A 23,486-nucleotide genomic window follows, 5' to 3' on the forward strand; every position below is an offset into this window, starting at 1 on the left:
AGAATGAGTCCTTTGAATATTTATAAGTGTGAGAGTTAACAGAGAAAATATTTCAAACCACTAGTGAGCTAAATGAAAATGAAGGCATAGAAATATATTTTTTATAAACCTGAATTCAATTTCCAAACTTCTAAAAACATCTGTGTTAAACATAGATGCTCAACTTTCAAAATGAATACATATATAACAAACACAAATACTCTTGCATGAACATCTTAAAATCTATGCCTACTTTTAACAGTTAAATATAATCCAATGAGTTTCTCCATATTCTTAAAAATTTGTTTATTTGCCCCTTCTGCTTTTTCATTAATAACTGCCTTTAAATCTCATTTCTTAATCATGAAAACTTGTTTTTACAACTCCTGGTATTCATGGTAGACTCCTTAACATGCAGCAAGAAATCCTTCTACCTTATCTTTTTATTCTTCTGTTTGCATTACTTCATTTAAATGTTAAAAAATTACAAAGAAAATACTAATAACTAAACTTAGAAAAAATGTGTTTCATTAAACTTATAATTAATATTTCTTACTCAAAGTCATCAAAGAATGTCTTGTATTATTTTTTAATCATTTTCAAAGATAACCTAGATTCAAAATGGCACATATTATGCTACAACTTGGCACTTTTTTACTAAACCAATAAAAATAATCTGTAAATTATGTAATGTATTAATCATTTTTGAACTGAATGCCATCATAATTAACTTGACTTTTTAAAGTGTTATCAATACTACAGAATCTTATTATATTATGAAGTCTTGGCCTCAGTGACTACGTAGTTCTGAAATATTAATATCTTCAACTTACAGGTGAGAAAACAAAAAGGAGACTCAAGGTCATGTCACAAGTTATGATTGGAGCCAGTACTCAAATATACACAGCCATATATCAGATTAGGACTGCAGAAAACAAGTTTGAAAACAAAATAACTAGCCTACAATTTGGATGTCAGTTTTGAAACCCAAACCAATACTTTATAGGAATTTCTCCATATCACCTAGGGTATGTGAAAGGAATATGAATTTTAGTGCAACTCTTAAGTAGGATATTACCATTAGCTAGCTACTTAATTCTAGTTGATTAATTATTAATTAATATTTAATGATCAGTTATGTGATTAAATCACTTCATCTGTTAAGATGAAGAGTTCAATTCAATTAAATACATACTCATCAACTCCCTACTTTGGGTATACAAAAGCATTATGTTATTGTTGGGGATACAAAGTCAAAGTCAATAGGGAGCTGCTGATACACAATATATATTCAAATAAGTAAATGCACAGTAATTTCAAAAGGGATGAAGTACTAACAGTGGGGGGTAGAAGGGGAGAAGGTACAGGAGAACCTTAAAATGCTTTTGTACTATAGGTAGCACAAGAGTTGGGTCTTAAAAAAACTACAGATTTTAACAGACAGAAATGAAGGAGAGGCAGATTGTCCAAAAGCATGGAGAAGAGGCTTGAAACATTATGTTCTAGTAGCTATCTAGGTTTGAATGTAATGTAGTGTGTGTTAAGGGAATAACTAAATGCTTTAAAGTAGGTAGAATTCAGATAGGAAAGAGCCTTAAATGGCAAATTGTGTTTTTATTTTATCCTAGCAATAAAAATGAAGTCACTAGCAGAAGGATGGCATGGGCAAATCTGTACCTTAGTAATATATTGGCAGAACAGGGGTTGGAGAGGGAAGATAATAGAAGCCAATCAGGTTATTGAAAATAGTCCAAGAGAGATAAAAGAGGGCTCTGATTAGGGTTGTGGTCATGAGAAATGCTATAGGGATAGAATTAATATGACTTGGTAACTGACTTAATTTGGAGGATAAAGGGGAAGTAATATTCCAAAAGTCTTAGGGAAGTGTTAAGATTTAATGGCTTTAAATGGCACTAAGACTTTTGGAGACACCTTTAGTAAAGGGTGATTCTATAAAGCTAGATAGATGGAAGAATGATGGTGTCCTCAACTGGGGGGGGGGGGGGGTCTTAAGAAAAACAATAATGAGATTTACTTTTGATACTTCCTGTTGGAGATGTTCAAGAACATTATTAATGTGGAAATGAGGTTCAAGATAAAAGTTAGGTTAGATATATGAATTTGGGAATCATCTATAAGGAGATAAATGAATCATGGGAACTGAAGATCACTTAGAGTATTAGAAGAGAAGAAAATCCACGAGGGGATCTTAGGGGACATCCACACAGAGGGTGGGAAATAGATAATGAACCAGCAAAAGACAACAAAGAGAGGGAAGTCAGAAAGAAAACTAGAAGAAATGTCACAAAAGCAAAAAAGATCAAATAGGTTTACAACTAGAAAAGGCCATCAGATTTTCAGCCAAAGAAATCAAAACTATTAATAACCACATGAAAACGTGTTCTAAATCTCTGATAATCAGAGATACAAATCAAAACAACTCTGAGGTATCACCTCACACCTAGCAGATTGGCTAACATGACAGCTATGGAAAGTAATGAATGCTGGAGGGGATGTGGCAAAGTGGGGACATTAATTCATTGCTGGTGAAGTTGTGAATTGATCCAACCATTCTGGAGGGCAATTTGAAACTATGCCCAAAGGGTGATAAAAGACTATCTGCCCTTTGATCCAGCCATAGAACTGCTGGGTTTGTACCCCAAAGAGATAATAAGGAAAAAGACTTGTACAAGAATATTCATAGCTGCGCTCTTTGTGGTGGCCAAAAATTGGAAAATGAGGGGATGCCCTTCAATTGGGGAATGGCTGAGCAAATTGTGATATATGTTGGTGATGGAATACTATTGTGCTAAAAGGAATAATTAAGTGGAGGAATTCCATGGAGACTGGAACAACCTCCAGGAAGTGATGCAGAGCGAAAGGAGAAGAACCAGGAAAACATTGTACATAGAGACTGATACACTATGATTCAATCGAACGTAATGGACTTCTCCATTAGTGTCCATTAGTGTCAATGCAATGTCCCTGAACAATCTGCAGGGATCATGGAGAAAAAACACTATCCATAAGCAGAGGACAAACTGTGGGAGCAAAAACACCGAGGAAAAGCAATTGCATGACTACAGGAGTTGAGGGGATATGATTGAGGAGAAACTCTAAATGAACACCCTAATGCAAATACCAACAACATGGAAATGGGTTCGAATCAAGGACACATGTGATACCCAGTGGAATCGTGCGTCAGCTATGGGAAGGGGAGGGGGAGGGGGGAAGGAAAAGAAAATAAAGAATATGATCTTTTTTTTTCCAATGAATAATGTTTGAAAATGACCAAATAAAATAATGTTTAAAAGGAAAAAAAAAGAAAAGGCCATCAGAAAAATTACTGGAGAGTACCCTCAATAACATGGTAGGGTCAGAATCCAGACTGCGAGAGCTGAAAAGAAAGAACAGCAAAAAAGCAGAGTATTCCAGTAACATGTTTAGCTGTGAGAGAAAGAAGAGTCACAAGACAATAGCTTGAGGAGATTGCAAAGTCAAGTTCATGTTTTTTTAAGGATGAGGAAACCATATTTTTAAGCAGCAAAGAAGGAGGCAGGAGGTAAGATGGGACTGACAAAAGAGGGATATTCCCAAAGGAGCCAAGAACCAAAAAGAACAAGGAGAAGTATTGGTCTAAGGGGGGGAAAAAAAGAGCATTAATGATCCCTCAAAGTCTGGAATAAAGCAATGAGGGACCATGTGAAAAAGCTGTGAATAGAGTATGGGGAAAGAATAAATGGTCTTTTTTCTTTTTCCAATGAAGTAGTCTGCCAAGAGAGAAATGAGCAAGGGGTTTAGTTTTTTCCTTCAAATTTCATCATTTTTTCCCTTTATTCCCCAAAGTTCTGCCATAGTTCAAGTCTTCGACTTTTCACATGCATTATCTTTTAGCCTGTCTAAAAGCTAATCTGTCCTCCTTCCTCCTGTTCACCATCAATGCCACCATCAAAATATTCTGTCACTCCTCTATTAAAAAACCTACAATAGTTTTCCCAAAAGTTTTATCAGATCAGATGAAAACTCCTCAAACTAATTTACAAATGTCTTCTATAATAATCTGCCCACAACCTTACCTGACTACCATCATCTACTACTTCCCTCTGAGTCGGTATTGACTTTTTTTGTCCCCTTTTTTTCATCTTACTCCTCACATAGCCAGTTCACAATATTCTCCTTATCTTGGCTTTCCTTTCTCTGGCCTTTTGTGATGCATATTCTATGTATCACACATTTTTTATATATTAGGTTATTCTTTCTAAATCATCCCACAAGGACTCAAAAAGGCTTTAAAAAAATATGTATTTCCCAAAGTGTCTAACTAACATAGTCCAAGACACTGGTAGGCAGTCAAGAAATACTTTTTTGATAGAGATATAAAGACATGGAAGGCAAATTTGTTTTTAATCTCCTAGCCCTTAAAGTCCTTATCTAGCCTGTTAATCATCTTAGCACATTTTAGAACACAATACCAGCATACATCAACCCCAGGATAAAGAGAAGGCAGAATTATCTTCAAACTTCCACTGGGGAGCAAAAAACTCTTCCATTGAGACCTCCTCCTCCTCCTCCACTTCCCTGGAAAATCTCAAAAATTTCAGCACAGTGACCCAATTCATATCAACATCCTGGTGGGGGGAGAGGAGAGAAGGAGAAACAGGAACAAACAAAAAAATCTCTAAGTACTGCCAAACAAATGATGAACTTGTGGTCTATATGTATCTATGTGCTTTTACATATTTCGCCAATTATCTTTAGTTACCCTGGTTGCCCCAACTCCTTGCTCTTTCAGTTTCTTTCTCCTGAACTTCTAACTTGTACCTTCCACCAAAAAACTTCTTTCATCTGTCCTCCATAATCATCACTCAAAACTCACTTCTTACACATACTTCCCTCCATGGCCATTCTATCCTATAACATGTTTCAATTACCCTTTCAACTTTCCCCAAGCTTTTTACTCTCTATTTTGGTGAAACTCTAACATAAACAAACTCTTTTATTCTAAATTGATTTTTAATCAATTCTTATTCTTCCAATAATCAAAATTAACTGAAAAGGTAATATTTCTCACTCCCCTTAGCCCACACCCAAGTCACTGACAATAGGTTTACTAATTTTTTTAAAGTCCATTCTAATCTAAGACAGCTTAATTGCTAGAAACTTAGCTACTAGAATTGCTTCCTTTTCATTTGTACCTATAAGTCCTAGAGTTCTACCCCATCAAAACAACATATAATTATAATTAATGTTTTGCTTCTTCCATAAGATGTCTTTCAAATATTCAAAGACAGCTATAGATTTCTCCTGGTCTTTTCTTCAAGCTAAAATCCTTCATTCCCTCAATGAATCTTTATCTGACAAGATTTCTAGATTTTTTTACCACCTTGCTCATCCTTCTCTAGAAGTATAATCATTTGTCAATTTCTTTTAAAATCTAGTGTCCAGAACTGAACACATTACTCCAGATAAGGGCACAAAATGTAACGTGACCATTACTTTTCTTGATTTTGACATTATATTTCTAGAAATGTAGCCTAAAATTACAAAGGTTTTTTTTTAAAAACTCATTATTACATAATATACTAACCTAGAACTTACAGCAAACTAAATTTCCTAGATCTTTTTCATATGATCTACTAAGCCAGCCATGTTTGGCATATTTTATAATCTTATAAATGATTTATGAAAACAAAGATAAAACTGAAATTTTTTTGGCCCATTCTTACCTATAAAAATCCTTATTAAATCCTTTTCCCTAAGAGCCTGACATAAGAAACACAAAGTAGATGTTTAAACCCTCAGTTTCTTCATGTTAAGCTTCTCATATGAGGTTTTTCATTCTAGTCATAATGACCTAACTCCTTGACACAGACTCCAATAAATATATTTCATATCAATCTCTCTCCTTTGGGTTCTAATAAACTTATGAATCTACAATTTATAAATCAAATTCACTGCATTAGAAATAATTTAATAGGGCAACTAGATGGTTCAGTGGATAAGAATCAGGCCTAGAGATAGGAGGTCCTGGGTTCAAATACGGCCCTAGATACTTCCTAACTTTGTGACCCTGAGCAAGTAAGATAACCTCAACAGCCTAACCCTTACCACTTCTCTACCTTGGAACCCCTTACCACTTCTCTACCTTGGAACCAATACTTAATATCAATTCTAAGATAGAAGATAAAGTTTTTTTTTTTTAAAAAGGAACTCAATAAATGTAAAGATTATATGCTAACAAAAAAAAAAACAATCTATTTTTAATACAGTATTCTAAGGTTGTCAAAATGGCCACTTTTAAATACCATTATCACTTGTAGAAATTAAAATTATATCAACTTTCTTTTGTTCCTATCTCAGATATCCAAAATCTTTTATTCTTAAAGTTAAAATGCCCCAAAAAATCAATATTGGTTAGGATGGGAGATAAAAGTATACTAGTGAAACTGCAAATCTGTGGAATTTTTAAAAATGCCAAAAATACACAAGTTTTTAAAATTAATAATCACCCTGGACCCCAAAAGTATAAACAGAAAAATTATATACACAGATCACAACATAAAAGGGGAAATGCATTAACAAATACAAATGGGTAAAGAAAAATGAAGGCAGCATAGAGAATAACTAATAAGGTATTACAGACATTTTAAATGTTGATATAACCCCATGCCCTTCCATTTAGAGCTGGAAAACACTTTAGAAATCATCTTATCCAAACTCTTTATTTAAAAGATGAGAAAACCAAAGGCCAGGCAAGATAAGTGGCTGCCAAAGAAATCTAGATAGGGTTTAAACCCAATTCCTCAATTGTAAAATGAAAATAGTTCATGGAATTTTGTTGCTTAGGCAGATTAATTATTCTTAAAAGAAAATAAAATTGTCCCATTGATAAATGACCCCAAATAACTGTTTATGGGTAGATCAGGGCTATTATCTATATTTTCAAAATTAATGCTCTCAAAAGCTACATGAAGTGGGAGGGCAGGGAGGATCTCCATCTTTTAAAAGAACTTCAGATATTTAGAATAAAATTATCAAATCATACTAATAATAATTAAACCCACTTATGCCTATATTTAAGCATCAAACTTATTTCTTTTAACACCAGGCAAAAACAAGGAGCAGAGTACAATTAGTAACCAAGTCAACTTTTTATAATCTGCTAATCTCTCTAAACACTAAAGAAAAAAAAAAACCTTAAAATCTATTCTCATATTTTCTATCTCTTTAAATACCATAAAAATTTTTCTTGAGAATAACAAGATAAAAATTCAAGATTAGGCCTAAAATTTTTCCAAATTCCGAACAGCTAGCTACACAGCCTGAATTGTGTATCACTTTCAAATAATCAATATTAAACTTATCTATTCAATTATTTAGTCTAATATAACCCCCTCCTAAGAAACCTTTCACCCAGAAAAAATGCATTTGATAATAAAAATAAACATTTATTCACATGATTTAAAATATTTAGCAAATCTATTTTAAATATTAAATTTAATAAATATCTACTCAAAAAATTTTTGAGTTTTTATCATCTCATACATAAAAAAAATCCTCAAAATATGTTAAATTAAGTCTATAAATACCCATCATTCAAAATGATGCTTACCTGAGAAAGGCAGGCAGTGACTCCAAAAAAGATCTGACAAGATTCTGGAGAAAAACCATTCACTCTGGATAACAGCTATTAAGATTAACAATATGGCAAAACCACAGTATGTTTCAAGTCTCAAGCATCTAACGTTTGACTATTTTTCTTCTTCCCCTTTCAAAAAAAAACACCCCCAAAATGTCTTTAATGGAAAAAATGGGTGGAAAGTAAGCAAAGACAAATAAAGGCTCAGTCATAGTGGGCTCAAGTGCTAAAGAAAATGTAATGAGAAAGGGAAGAAGCTTGTACAGTAAAGAGAAAATGGGCAGTGGGAACAGGTGGAGGAGGGGACAGATATAGAATTCCCTCAATAAAGCAAATTTATAAAAACTGAACCACTTTCCTATATAACAATTGGATCATATAATGCCATGGGAATAAATTTAATCCTAACAATATATATACAAAATAAGTACATACTTCTTCAAATTTGGAACTGTAGCAATTTTTTTAAAGAATGTTAAATGGAAGAGATATTTTTTAATAAAAATATTACTATTCATAGACAGGGAATTGGACTACAAACCAGGGTTCTACTCTGACATCTGCCATTAAGTAGCTGTCTGACTTATATGTCACATCACTCATTTCATCATGTACAAATTACATTAGAGTGAACTAAGTGAACTAAGCCTCTAAAGTCCCTTTCTAAAATTCTACTCAAGAAAAATTGTTTTTCAAAATAATATTGCATCCCTAATTAAAAGGTTGATTTTAGAAATTTATTCTTTCATCAAGGAGAAAAGTAACTAACCCATATTTTAAGAGGGAGACAAAAAGACAAGAACTTGAGATTTTCAACTTTTTCCATTTCTAGGCTTCTTATGAGAAAGTATTAGGTCATCCTAAGCAGGGCAGGCAGCTTTAAACAATTTTATCACAGGCTACCGACTTTTATAGCTATAAGCCTGATATGTTATAGTTCCATATATCAAAAATCTGATTCCTCCAATATAGGAATTAAAGAGATATTATTCCTTAGAGATTCAGAGATCAAAGGGGCCTAAATCCTATCAGAGGCAAACCCTGTAGTGCCTTGGCAGAGCAAATAACCTGAAGATACCCTTTTTACTTCTCAAGAGTCTCCATGAGAAATATAGCCACTACAGAAATTGACTCAAGGAAGATAACTTATTAACCTAAGTAATTTCTGGATTAATTTTAAAAAGGTACACAGGACTTCCAAACAGAAGACCTTTCTTTCTGCATGAAACAACCTTAAAGAAAATCATGCCAACTGCTTCACTTTACAGAAGTGAAATCTGATCCACCTAATACCTACCTGCAGTTGATCAAGCACAAAATGCTCTCTCTTCTTACTCCCTTTATAGAAGTTATTCCATGCCTGGAATGTTCTCTTACCTTGCCCCTGCCCTTCAGAATCCCTAGATTCCTTCAAGACTCCTTTATTTGCCAAAATGCTAATACCTCTATTACCTTGTCATTTATATCCAGTCTAGACCCATATATGTAAATTCCTTGAGGGCAGAGATAAGTTTGGTTTTTGTCTTTGTATATCCAGCACTGACCAAAAGAAGTACCTGTTAATTATCCTCTGGCAAAGTTAGGACTAGAATCCTCATTCTTGTTCTGGAATTCTCTCACTTTAAGTGTTTATCTATTATCTATCAAGAAGTGTGGTTTTTTGAGGATGTTTGCTCCATTAGTCTTAAATCATCAGATCATATTAGATTCAGAGCTAGAATGGGCAAATCCAATCCACTCATTTTCCAGATGACAAGAAACAGAGAAATAGAGAGGTTTAGTGACTTTCCCAGAGCCAGTGTCTGACACTGTATTTGAGCTCAGGCCTTGTCCGATACTGTCCAGTACATATATTTAGAACATGAAGCTGCTGCCTCTCAAGTGTCCAAGAGAAATTATTCACACATGAGAGTTGACCCCTATTTTTCCATTTGATACTTGAAAAACAAAATGCATTTAAATGAGCTGTCTGGTACACCTCTAAAATAAGAGAATTAATTGGACTAAGTTTACTTTAAATCCTAAAGACTATGATCTATGATTTGAGGAAGATATAATTTCTATGGGACTTGTTTCCTTCATGAATATCATGGAGGAATCTTATAAATAAAATTTAAGGTGGAAGATGATAGATCAGATTTCTTTAAACAGCTAGTTAAGCATCTTTGACTTTTACATCTTCTATACAGTACCTGAGACTTCTTTTAAATAATCTTTTCTAGAATTTATTTTGCTTTGTGGAACTTTTCAGTGGATTTTCCTTTAAGGATATTCATGTAGTAAAAAAAAAGAAAGCAACTAAGAACAGAATTATAAAGACACTAGGGGTAGAGACAAGGAAGGAATGGGATGAGGATCACAAAAGAGATTAGGAATAAAATAGGAAAAAGAAGTAGAAGCTAATGGAATTAAGAAGCAAAACATGATACTAAAAGAATTGTTAAACCTAGACAAAGAATTATGCAAGGGGAGGAGGAAATATAGATTGAATATCCAGTTCCGTTTAAGGTAAGAAAAGTGGTATTGGAACTTATATAGCAAGAGCTAGAAACATCACTGGGAATTTTGTACCAAATATTTTAAAAATCCATTTTTACTATATATAACACTAACACCAGCTTCCATATTATAAGATCAGAAAAGTTGACTGAAATTCTTTTGAAACTATGGGAAAATGGCAAGACAAAATTTTTACCTTCTACCATCACTATTAATCTTCTGGCTAACATAATTAAAAGATGGAATATAACAAATCCAACTTCAATTATTTTTCACCTTCTCTACTCTAACCCAATCATCCGTAAAAGGTGTAAATCAGAGATCTAGTTTCATTTGTCTCCTGTTTAAATTAGTAGTGAACACTAAGTAACTAATATTTTCATATGGAATGGGAAGAAATGGAGTACAGAACTGGAAATTAATTCCAAACTAAAAAGTCTATCTGTAACTATTAATCAAAAATTTATTATAATCTCAATTTTAATGTTTATTCCCTTGTCCCTTAAAAGGATACGGCAAAAGAGCTCCACATCGAACAGATAAAATCACCCAGGAAGGCTAAAAGACAAAAGAAAAATTAATGCAGTTAAAATCTTTTTGTAACTTATTACATATATAACATCTCTATGCCACTAACATTGTTCTAACAAACATTTTACGATTATACAATAACTAAAGCTATGTGTGCACAACTAGCAGAAAGGTCATATTCAAAGAGTAGTTGTTATTGGCAGTGTTGAGCAGGGAGTACATTTGAGTCAGATTTCACTTAGTTTTTTTCTAAGATTCCCCACTGGTCACTTGACAATGGTCGATTCTCTTTATTTTCTCTTTCAGGCCTAACTAGCCCTTAACTCTACTGAGCAATCCTTTACAACTTGATAACCCTATCACATTCTGTTTAGTGTTCCAAACTATGTCCCTTTAAATCTCCTATACCACCATCTCCCTTTAAGTAGAGTGTCTGGTCTTATAATTTAATGGAAAAAAAATCTTCCTTGAATTTTATCCATTCCTGTCTTGTTTGGCAGCTTGCTCCTTTAATCATACTTTACCTTCTTTCTTTAACCACTGCCAAAGTGATATTCATAAACTCAGGTCCAACCACATCCCATCTTTGCTCAATAAACTCCAGTGGTTCCCTATTCTAAGATTACTCTTCTATTTGGCTTTAAAGTTCTTCACAATCTGACTATAGTCTACCTTTCCAGTTGTCCTCCATTCCTGGAATGCCCTCCCTCTTTCACCCTCCACCTCTTAGAATCTTTAATCTCATTTAAAACTCAATTCAAGTGCCACTCCACAAGAGGTCTTTCCTGATTCCCATCCATCCCTAGCTACTGGTGCTTCCCCTCTAAAAGTTCTCTTGTACTTTTTTTTTTTTGCATATACTTATATATTCAAGTGGTATCTCTCAATAAAATGTAAGCTATCAAAAGAGGGAAGTAAATAAGCAGAGAGATATTACCTACTACGTGATAGGCATTGTACTAAGTACTTTACAAATATCACAAAGCAAAGAATGTTCCATTTTGGTCTTTATATCCCCCCAACACACAGTAAGAATTTTACAAAAGTTTGTTGGTAAAGGCCTACAACTTGAAGAGAGGATACAAAGAGAAACAGAAAACCATACCTGCCCTCAAGGAGCTTGAAAAATTGTAGCTTGTCACAAGGAAATATAGTCAAATAGGGAAAAAAAAATTATGTTGAACTACATACTATTTCGACCATCACTTTACAGACACAGTACAATTTCCCCACAGTGCATCTAACCTTCAAGTGTTAAAAAGCTTAATTAACATGGCTCAGTGAATAAAAAGCCAGGGGTGGGGGAGGGAATAGGGGGGTGGGGGGGTCTCCTAGGTTCAAATCTGACCTCAGACACTTCCCAGTTGTTTGATCCTAGACAAGTCACTTATCCCCAAATGCCTAGCCCTTACCACATTCTTCTGCTTTGGAATTTATATCAATTATAAAGTGAAAGGTTAAGGGTTTTTTTGAAAACAACTCTAGCAAAAACAAAAAAAGATAATTCACACTGAAGATGGTCTAGACAAAGATTTCAATGCTGAAGGGGGGAAAATTGTGGTGAACAGCATGAGAGATTGAGTTATAGCAAGATAAAAATAAAGGGGATAAAACTAGCAGATCAAAATCTTGGAAGATTTAAGTTCAAAAGTTTCAAGTTTATAGAATCAAACATAAATACATTACACAAATATTAACAAGCTATTAAAATAGCTTCTTGTTGCCTTAACCTTAAATATACTGTTTACTGAAGATAATAGAAAGTGATCCCTTCAATTAGGAACTTTTCATTAACTTAAACACAAGACAAAAATTAACATTACAATACTAATGCCATTGAAATGTTATTACTCTTCAAGCAGTTTTATATCTTCAGAGTTTATAATGACCAAATATTTGTTATTACTTGTGCTTAACAGATAAAATAATGTTTGGTGTCCAAGGACAGAGAATTGGTAGATAAGGACTCATACCCAGAGCTCAAAGATCTTTCCATTAAACTGTGACAGGAGTTACGTTACTCAATGAGTATAAACCAAGCATTTACTATATACAAGGCACTGTGCTGAGTGCTGGGTGCGCGCGTGCGCGCACACACGCGCACACACACACACACACACACACACACACACACACACACCCCTTTCCCTTGAAGAGCTCAGAAAACAAGATGGCAATAACAATATATATATGCTCGTTTTTTCAGGATTACTAGAAGTTAAAAAAAAATACCAAGTATGATCCCAGGAAGCCAAATAGTTCATGTGAATCAAGTGAAGTAGAAAGATATTAGACTAAAACAAGTTTAAAATAGCTATTCTACAACTACATTCAAAGAATTCTGCAAAATAAGCAGCCAAAGAAACATAGTAGGGCCCTTAATAAATGTTGGCATACTAGAAACAGGCAAAAAAAGCTAGCCAATTCTCAGTTATCTGTGTCAATGGGACACAGACTACAGATAATGAAAAATCAATTGCCTTCTCCATCCCCAAACTCCTTAAGCCATGGACCCTAACTCTAAGTGAAACTGCAATTCTTCTAAAAGAAATCTATATATGTACAAACCAAATCCTCAGTCCCCTAGAGGTGAAATATAGCTCATCAATCTCAAGATCAGACCTGTGATATCCCATAACCCACACAGAAAACAGCAAATAGTGAACAGAGTGCTCTTCTACCCATCCCCAAGTTAGAATTACCCCATTATCCTAATTCAAAAAGAAGGCAACTTTAGGCTAAAACTCCTTCCATTCCTCTTAAAAGTCCAGGGAATAGCTCTTTTTCTAGCAGTTAAGTACTCTGCTCTACGAAAACAAAAACATTCCATTACATAATTCCAAAATAACCAGAAGATATATCCATTTTTCAACAACAAATGTCCTTGCTACAATTGGGAGGGGGGTTGAAGGGGGGGGGGGGGGGGTGAACCAAATCAATTTTCAGCTTGGTTCAACTACAAAGAAGATACTTTTATTTTCTTATCCAAAAGTGATTTAGAAGACTGGTGAGTTCCATGAGGCTAGGGACAGTATCCTATAATTTCTGCATCTCTTCTACTATTAAGCATAATGCTCTGCACATAGCACAGTGTGTTTTGCACAAAACATGCAAGGATGGTTAAATAGTTAAGGCATTGAAATTGAAAAGACATTGAAATCCAGTATTTTTATTAGTCATGGGCTTTAATCTCAATCCAGCATTTTAAAATAAGAAGAGCCTTTCTGGAAGATCAAGACATCCAAGTTTTAAACCCTGGTTCTAATTCTTACTAGCTGTATTGTTTTATTTCTCTGATGCTATTTTCCTTATTTGTAAAAAGTACAAGTTTTTTAAAACCACTATATAAATTTAAATTTAAACTATTATCCATTATTGAACATCTACTGAAGTGAAGTGCACCTATGATATGGCAACTTTAGGGCTCCTTAAACCTATGTAGGTAACCTTGACATATGATGTCATTATCCACCAAAGTTTAATTACTGATAAGGCCTCACACAGAAACTTGATCCCTATTATATGGACTCTGAGAAGTCATATTTACATTTCAATATATGTCTAAATGATTCATCAGTAAAATAAATATAAAAAATTAGGTTTACTACTCACTTTTACTACAGGGAGATCAAAGACCTCCCGAGCTTCTCCAACCTCTGGATTGTCCCCATCTTCTGAAATTATATGTGAAGCTAGTGCATTATAGGAAACTTCCTTAGCTTTTCCGGCTTTCAGAAACTGTATAACCTAGAAAAAGAATATACACACTGAAATAGAAAAGCCCATGACAGTAATCTCAATTCTAACTTTCTAATAAAAATTTACTGATTATTTTCTACATTGTATTAATAATTTTACTTCTAGTGGTATACCAATGAAACTTTTTTTTTTCTGAATAAGAATAAGCAAACCTGAGTCATACAAAAAGTGAAAATAGGATCCATTTTACAACAGAACTAACTTTGTTATTAGCGAACAAGAGGAACCTGTTCAGCATTACATTTTATAATCCACAAACTATGCTCAATAAATACTTCTAAAAAAATAGAAAAAATGCCGTGTAGAAAACCTTGGAAATATTTTTTTAACCTGTACTTATAAAATCGAGATAATCAAAGCAAATGAAACATTATTTCAGTTAGGGCCCTACTTGAGAATATGCTCATATTCTAGGTCAGGCTTTTTAAAGAGCATTTTTTTCTATGTATTTTGTGAAAATATGAGATATTCAATGCTAAATAACCCCAACAAATTGACCCCAAACACAATTTAAAGTGAGTGAACTGGATAAAAGAAGAGAAAGAATGCCAAGTTCCTTGAAGATTTTTGTCTTCAAATCCATCCTTCTCAGCACCTAGCACAACACAGTGCCTAGCACAAAATAGATACTTCCTTATTAATGGACTAAGGACCCTCATTCAATATTCTATATTAAGCATCCACTTAGTAGTTTCCAATCTCAAGGCCAAATGCCTATGATCATAGATTTAGAGGTAGAAGGAACATTTAAAGCCATCTAGAAAATTCTCTCATTTTACAAATGAGGAAACTGAGGCCATAAGAGTTAAGTGACCAGAGAGCCCCACTTCACAATAGTTGCAGTAGAACCAGAATTTCAAGTCAGGTTCAGCAGTCTTCACTGTTCCATCTCCTTATTCACCTCTAAGTTCCCACTACAAACTATATATGATATATGATAATGTAGCAAGTGTTTCTTGAATCTCATTCAAATAAATTTTATTGTCAAATTAAAAACCTTTAAGGAGCAATACATACATATTTAAAATTTTCATTTTTATAGGTATATATATCTTAAAATATTAAGGTACTTTAGGGCGGAAAAAAATGTATAAATCATTTTTGCATCTTGCCATGAATTTTACTCTCCATCTTTGAATGTCATGCACAACTTCTATATTTTCCATTAAGTCTCTCTGATCACTCTAGTCCCATACTATTATCTCCTCTAAATCTAAAGTCATGAATGAAAAAAAGATTTAAAAATTTACAAGTCAGTATGATTGTTATTTAACTCTTTTATTGTCAATTTTTCATAGATTTTCATATCACATCATCTCTCTAATGAGACTGCAATGCCTTAATGGCAGGATCCATGTGATGTATGTACATATATATTTGTACTTCCCTAAGTATTCCATATATTTGTTGAATGAAAACTGCTTCATTTGAGATTCTTTGGCACCTTATTTTGTTTGTACAAAACACCTCCCCCCATACCACATAAATAGAATATTCTTTTGAAGTAAGTACAATTTCCAGGAACTCCAAATAACTACAATTTATAACTAAGTATAAACAATTTTAAGAATTACCATTAATAATTAAGTAAACATGATTTTGTAAATCGCTAAGATTTGTAGTTTTATAAAGCTATAATAATATTTAAACTTTTAATCTTAGAGACTCTAAGATAATTCCCAAAAGCCCACAAAAAAAAATAACTTATCAATTCTTAAAGTATTAATCATTATGTGTGTCCTGTGTTATTACAGATCTAGAAACTCGGAGTTCCAATCCAACCCCTATCTGAAACATGAATATTCTCTGCAACAACCTCAACATTATTATTAGGTTTCCACTTAAATGACCTCCAGTGTTAGGATCTTAACTTCCTTTGGAGTAGTCCCTTCCTTCCAATTTTTGGACACACCTTCATTCACTAGGAAGTCCTTAATGAGCTGAATCTGTCTTCTAGAGCTGTGCAGAATACCTTCTACAAGTCAACCTTCAAATACTTAATACAAGCAATTATTGCCCAAGTTTTTCTCTGGGATATCTTTAATTGATTGATAATCTTGAGGCTCTCAAAATCTTAGTTGCCCTACAGTATAGTATGTCAACATCCTTCTTAAAATGTAGAATTAAGATCAAGTCAAAGCACTTTAGCTGTGGGTCAGGCAGTATACTATGAAACTACTACCTTCTTCAATTCAATTCAAAATTGTATTAATCCCTATTATTTACCTGTACAGTGTCTAGATGAGTAGTAGTATGTTACTACTGAGTGCTACCAGTTTTCAAATCTCTAGTGTGACAATTTTGAAATCAGAAATTATCATACATTCCCAATGTGAAATTTGTTTTGCTTGACTATGTTTGTTTTTTCTATTCCTTTGGGGAATGGAAAGAAGGAAGGTAGGGGGAAGAAAATAAATGAACCAAAAACCAAAACATTCTCATTACAAAAAAAATCTTAAATTAGTAACCTCATTCAAAATAAGAAACCAGAAGAACTTCTAAAAATTAAAGTTACATAAGATCATATGACATCTTCTAAAGTTTCAACCAGACTTTAGGATCACAGATTTAGAGCTAATCTAACCTCCTCATTTTATTAATGAGAAAATTGAGGCAAAAGAGAAGTAATTTGCCCATAAACTGACTTCAAATCCAGTGTTATTTTTCTCTGTATCATGCTTAACTTCCTTTAAAATACATGTCAAAGTTCTAATAAAAGAAACAAAATTAAAACAAAGACTTATAATGATGAAAAAGTACATAAAAGTTCTCCCTCCCCTTTTTAGAACCTACTAAATGTCCATTAAGTTTTATTTTTAAAATGTCCTTTTTCCTCTCTTGTGGCATGCTGTAAAACTAGAAAGTACTTTTCACCCCCACATTTATTTGGGCACAAGATAAAAGTGGTATGTGGCTTTGATAAATGTCATATACATGCAATTAAATTTTTATAATTCTATAAGTCATTAAACTTGGAAGTATTAATCTGTAATTTAAAGACAAAACAACACTCAGAATCTACCTCATAAGACAGTCAAATTGAGGGACCCTCCATCCAAGAAGATGTCACAAGAAATTATGATGTAAAGATAAATATCATTAAAATATGACCATGTCAGTTATTCAAAAACTCTCCCTTCTTTCTCCTGTCTTTAAAGAAAGGGCTTTAACTGAAACCTTCTTGAAGCAAAGAATCCTGTCTTACTTTTTCCTTACTGCAGATTTTTATTAAATTAATGTAAATAAACTAATCTTGATAAATCAGCACATATTTAATTAATGCAAAGGCCAATAATTTAGTTTTAAAATAACTATACAAAAATAAATTACAAACAAAAGTTTGTTTCAAAAACTGAGAATAGAAATTAAGTGATCACATGAAATCATCTGGTACAGCCTCGTCATTTTAAAACAGGGAATTCCTTAGAAAACTGGATAATAATTCAAGTTCTATATATATGGGAGAAACTACAACAATTAATAGTCAGTAATAAGGTATTGGTGTTATTTTGAGTATTTTTCTAAAACTTCCTAAGTGGATCATAAAATTTATTTTTTTTAATTTATAGAGAAACCTGTCACGCTAAAATTTAGTGAAACTACCTTTTATTCTTCGCCATCTGATAACCTCTAATTTTCTGCAAAATTTGGTTCATTGCTTTTAAGCAAGAAGGTACTATGGAATTCATTTTAGCTGGCTATGTTATGGCTAGAGGAACACACACACACACACACACACACACATATATATACATGGTCAAAACACATACCCTATCTATATAATGAAGACACCTACAGATCTAGCATTTGCTTGTGAGTTCCTCAATGACATTTGCTTGAGAGCTCCTCAAGAGCAGAGACTGTTTTCTTTCTTTGCATATCTTACTTAGCACAGTGCCCCCAACACCGTAGGAGCTAAATAAAAGCTAGCAGACGGACAAGACTCCCAGGAGTTCTTAACCTTTCTTTGTCAGGCACCTCTTAGGCAATCAAGTCAAGTGTCAATTTTTAGGTGCATAAAACACACAGAATTGCAAAAGAAATCTCTTATATTGAAATAGTGGCCAAAATATTTTCTTAAAAACAAGTGCCCGACCCTCGAATTAAGAACCTTCATCCAAGAGAAAGCTACTGGCCTAGTGCAGCAAGCTTGTGCTCCCACTTGTAGAATCTGCCCCCATCGTTCGCCACCACAAGGCCGTTCACCCCTGCCCCCCCCCCGGGGGCTGTCCAAAGCAGCCAAAGGAGCCGCACCACCCTCTGGGAAGGACAAGGCTCCCTCGATCCCGCACCCAGGGCATCCCCACGCGGCTCCCAATTTCGCAGTCAGAGGCGGCTGCGCAGAGAGAGGAAAACTACTCACTATTGAGCAAAGCACTGAGTTCCCCAGCCAAAGCGCGACGTCAGGCGGTAGCCGTCAAGGGGGCTGCTAGGCCCGAGCTCTCCAGCCCGCTCCAAGAGGCTCAGAAGCCCCCACTAAGCAACCCTCGGGCCCCAGGTGGCTGCTGCGCAGAAGCCGCCACCGCCGCTTCCACCAGTCAGGAAAAGCCGGCTCGCCCCCAAACGCTCCCGTTCCCTTCCCCGAGTTGGGCAGTCCACGGCGCCAGCGTGACCCTATTCGCTCCCCCCCTCCTCCTCCGGCGCCTCCTCCTCCTCCGAACCCCCGAGCCGGCGGCGAGAGAACCTTGCCTCGCTTCGCCTCGCCCGCACTCCCCCCCGCACCCGGCCGCCGGCGAGCGCGGAGCAGGCGCGAGCCCGGCCCTCGCGCTCACCCTCCTCCTTCAACCACCCAGGGGCCCCTTGCGCCGGCGCGAGGCCGGCGCGAGACCAGCCTCCTTTTCCCCAGCCCAGGCAGGCCGGCGCGAGACCACCTCGACAATGGTACGGCCGCAGACTGGGGGAGGAAGAGGAGGAGGGAGGGGGAGGGCACGGAAGGGGGTGGAAGGTGTTAAGGAGGGTACACATACACCCAGAGTGGGTCGCGGGTGGGAGGGGGGAGTGGAGGAGGTAACGGAAGAGGAGCCGAACAGAGTAAGCGGATGCGGTACCTTGGGATCGATGTCTCCCACCGCGTAAAATTTGACCTCTTTGAACATTTCCTCGGGAACTTTCAACTCCTCGTCCGACATGATCCCGGCGGCTCGGCAGGCTTCCCTGGATCCGGAAGAATCAACGATGGCACCCACCCCAACCCCACCCACCCCCCACCCCCCCAACGAGGCCCACTTCGGCCCGCGCGCACCCTGACTTCACCCCCGGCTTATATGGCCCGGGTAGTCCGGTCCCGGCGGAGTCTTTACGAATCGGGGTCCGGTTCCCCCCTCCTCCCTCCCTCCCTCCTCCTCCTCCTTTCCCCCCTCCCTCTCAGAACGGCCAAAGCGCGGGAGCAGCGCGCGCCCTGCGGGGCACACCATTCCCCTCAGGAGAGCAAGGGGGACTAGGGAAAGGGAAGCCGGGCGACCCGCTGCTCCTGCTGCCTCCTTACTGGAACGAAGGGCGCGGAGGAGGCTTCCTTGCCTACCCTGCTTCTAAAGAAAAGTAGACAGGCCCGGGACCGGCCCTCTCCCCGGCGGGACCAGAGGGCTCGACTAGACTAACCACCCCCACGTTGGGGCAAGAGTGAGCGGATCCCGGGGAAAGGGGGTAGGGCAGCCCCTCCCATCAACACACGTTCCCTCACACACTCACCCTGGGCAGCGCAGGCGCGGGGCGGAAGGGGCGGAGCGCCGGCGGGGGCCCGCGGGGGTCAGGACCAGCCCTGCTGTCAAGCCCTGGCTAGGTGGAAGTGAAGAAGGAGAAGCTGGGGTCGGGGACCTCGGGCAATGATTTTGGGTTTTCGTACCCGAAACTTAAGAGCTTTGGTGCGTTTCTAGCACGCTCCGGCCACTAACCGATGCTCCTGGGCCGCCGAGTCCCGCAAGGAGGAATTAGAAGGACGGGATTCTACAAGTTCAGTACCCCGCCACCCTCCCACGTGAAGGAGCGGTCCGAACTAGGGGAAGGCCCGGGTGAAGACGGAACGGAGTAAGGGGGGGTGGGGGGGAGACCTCTAGGGATACAACTGTGACCTTAAGGGGCTTGCCTCCCTTCACCCCCAGAGCCACGCTTCCTTGTGGTCAGCCGAGGAGCAACAGTTGTCCCGCCTCTTTACTGCAGGAAGTAACCAGGACCGGCACCTTTGCCGTCCTCCGGGTGTGCCTAGGACCCGAAGGCAGCCCCAGTAGCCTGGATTGCTGTTCACGTGCAGTCTTGGGGCCCGAGGTGGGGGCTAACCCGCCGGCCACCATTGCTGACCCGGCGACCACTGCGCGAGGAGGGGAGGGGAGTGGCGGTTTCTTGGGCTTGGCCAACTGGCAGCGTTCCTCGTGCAGCGTTTATGGCTAGAGTCCTGAGCGGATAGTTAGGGAAATGTTAAGGACCTCGTTGGGATCAGTTCCCACCCCCCACCCCCACCTCTCTGGCCTTCCCTTGTCTGTCTGCTCCCTTCCAAACCCATAGATCATTCTTTTCCTCTCCCCATCGCAGATCTCGCCAGACCCGCAGCCTCCTTTCAGCTCACCCCAACCACATTCATTCAAAAAACCGGAGCCCTCTTTCTTCTCCCGCCCCGGTACCGGTAGTGACAATTTACTCAACTCTGAAACCTAGGTAACCCACAATAAGGAGCCCAAACATACGACACGTAAATTTAGAACTTTGAAATAACACAAAATGGATTGTGATGTGGACATTGTACTTAGAGGGAGACCATAGAAGTCTTATTACTGCTTTGAAACACTCATATACAACTAAAAGTATTATCAACAGTAAAGAAATGTACGCTTCCACAAGACGCGATGCTTGTCTAATTTTTAATGTCAGTAAAGGAGCAGTGATACCGGATCTCTTTGTATATTCTCATTTCTGGTGATTAACATTTTTTTAGTTGCAGTGTGAATAACCGAAGGGAACATGAGATCATAAATCTTTATATTTTACTTTCCTACCCACCCCCTTTCACAGTCACATATAACGTGTAGGATATAATTTCCTATGAGGAAAGACTTAATTTTTTTTTACTCGGTAACATGTATATTAGATATAATATTTGCCTTGTGGAACTAAATAGCATCTTAAATATTTTGTGACAAATTCTGAAAACCGTATTCAATACTACAACCCTTGCACTTCACCTTACTTTCACAGCTCCACCCCAAATCATAGGCTAGTAATTTTTTATGGTATGTTGAGATGTTTTAGCAAAGAAATAGTTTTCCCACAAAGTTCTTTTCCTTCTGACACACAACCACTCTTGTTATTCTAGGAAAGTACAGACTATTCCTCCAAGAATTTTCCATATGGCAAAGAGAAAACTAATTTGAGGCATATGTGTTTGCTGAAAGCAAGAAAAAAATAATTTTAAATCCTTTAATCAAAGGTGTTTTTTTATTACTCTGTAGCACCTAACATGCCATATTAATTCATTCCTTCAGGCTTTTTAAAATTGGCCATTATTACTATCATTCCTTTCAGATTAATGGGGGAGAAATGGGTCCACCAGTTCCAAAAAGAAAAGCAAATGTAGATAACTTATTTAAAGATCAGGTGGACAACTCTGCCCTTTATTCCTTTTTTTTTAAATACAACTTTAATTATTGGCTACATATAAATGCAGTTCATTTTAATGTGTATTGAAACAAAAGTAAATGTAATGATTGACTTTTACATATGTAATATTTAGTGTCAATAAAAAGAACCAAGTTGATTTTTACAACCTCATACTAACTTCTTTTACTTATAATGGGGGAAAAGTTTGCTGCCTAGCTTCAGGAAACCACCAGTTAACCCCTTATTTGGACGGAGATAGAGGTTGGTGGGGAAATTCCTGTAGGGCCTTCTCTATCCATGCAGAATAGGAACTCTTTTGTAATGGATAGTTTTAGAGAGCTGTCCTGAGGCTTAATCACTTTGCTCCTATGTTTAAAAGAAAGAACTTGACCAATCTTCCTGATTGATTTCAAGAACTGGCAATTAGCCCTCTCCTGCTTTTTATGGTCACAATAATATTACCCAGAGATGTTTACATTTTTAATGATCATATTTTATATAAGTAAATAAAATGTATACCACATTTTACATGGATAATACAACTCACATGCCCTTTTATTGCTGGGGCAGGGGTGCATTTCTAGACTGGTAATTTCATTGACAAAGAAAACCTCCCTTTACAATGCAGATCTGCAAATTATGGGTTCTTGACTTTTTTTTTCATGGACCACATTTGACAGCCAGTTGAAGTCTATAGCCTCAGAATAAGGTTTTAAAATGCATAAAACGATACACATAATCTTACAAAGGAAACCAATTACATTGAAATATGGTCATCACATTTTTAAAAATCAGAAACTCCAAAGTTAAGAATCCCATCTTAAGGGTTTAGAACAGCATATGGTTAAGTGACTTGCCCAGAGTCATAGCTAGTAAGTGATAACTGAACTCAGGACTTTCTGATTCTGAAGCTAGCTCTCAGATTATTGCTGACAAGAAATATGTTGCATATACCAAAATACCTAAAAAGCAGTACCTGTTGTGGAAGCAAATCTGAAATAAGGTTGGTGACTTAGTAATGATTGGGGAATAGCCAGATAAATTATTGTTAATGAATATAATAGCAATAGAAATAACATGAAAAGCATGGAAAAAACCTGAGCTGATGAACAAAGAAAAAGATAACAATATGCAAATATAAATACCCACATAATGTGAATAAAAATGGCATTTGTGTATATTAAAAGCAATGATCTGGGGGCAGCTGGGTAGCTCAGTGGATTGAGAGCCAGGCCTAGAGATGAGAGGTCCTAGGTTCAAATCTGGTCTCAGTCACTTCCCAGCTGTGTGACCCTGGGCAAGTCACTTGACCCCCATTGCCTAGCCCTTACCACTCTTCTGTCTTGGAGCCATCTGTGGATTGACTCCAAGATGGAAGGTAAGAGTTTATTTTTAAAAAATAAAAAAAAAGCAATGATCAATCTTAGCACTTGAGGACTAGACTACATCTTGGTAAAAGGAAGGGAGATTTGGGTAGACTTAACACTGTGGG

General features: G+C 36.9%; 1 protein-coding gene and 1 long non-coding RNA gene across 6 annotated transcripts in view; one reads left to right on the plus strand and one right to left on the minus strand.

Annotated features, from left to right (window-relative positions):
- PAXIP1 (PAX interacting protein 1) overlaps positions 1–20,982 on the minus strand; it is a 134,807-nt gene extending 113,825 nt beyond the window's left edge. For 2 of the 5 annotated variants that reach the window (XR_008912360.1, XM_056799950.1), the window contains exons 1-5: positions 20,096–20,182; positions 19,456–19,561; positions 14,261–14,395; positions 10,632–10,675; positions 7,592–7,655 (exon numbers count right to left, since the gene is read on the minus strand). Coding sequence is in view for 4 of the 5 variants with exons in the window: in XM_056799950.1 (XP_056655928.1) it covers positions 7,592–7,655; positions 10,632–10,675; positions 14,261–14,395; positions 19,456–19,536 (324 nt within the window). In the remaining variant the exon portion in view is untranslated. Of the gene's footprint in view, positions 1–7,591; positions 7,656–10,631; positions 10,676–14,260; positions 14,396–19,455; positions 19,562–19,892; positions 20,022–20,095; positions 20,183–20,966 lie in introns of those variants that run through there. The other 3 variants (XM_056799949.1, XM_056799951.1, XM_056799952.1) reach the window with 3 other exon arrangements.
- Positions 20,034–22,160, plus strand: LOC103098774 (uncharacterized). Its single transcript, XR_473224.3, has 2 exons — positions 20,034–20,431; positions 20,933–22,160. It is a non-coding gene; the product is annotated as an uncharacterized LOC103098774 (long non-coding RNA).
- Positions 22,161–23,486: the final 1,326 nt, after the last annotated feature.

This window comes from Monodelphis domestica, chromosome 5 (genome assembly GCF_027887165.1).
Source record: "Monodelphis domestica isolate mMonDom1 chromosome 5, mMonDom1.pri, whole genome shotgun sequence".
In the NCBI taxonomy this organism is placed as follows: Eukaryota; Metazoa; Chordata; class Mammalia; order Didelphimorphia; family Didelphidae; genus Monodelphis; species Monodelphis domestica.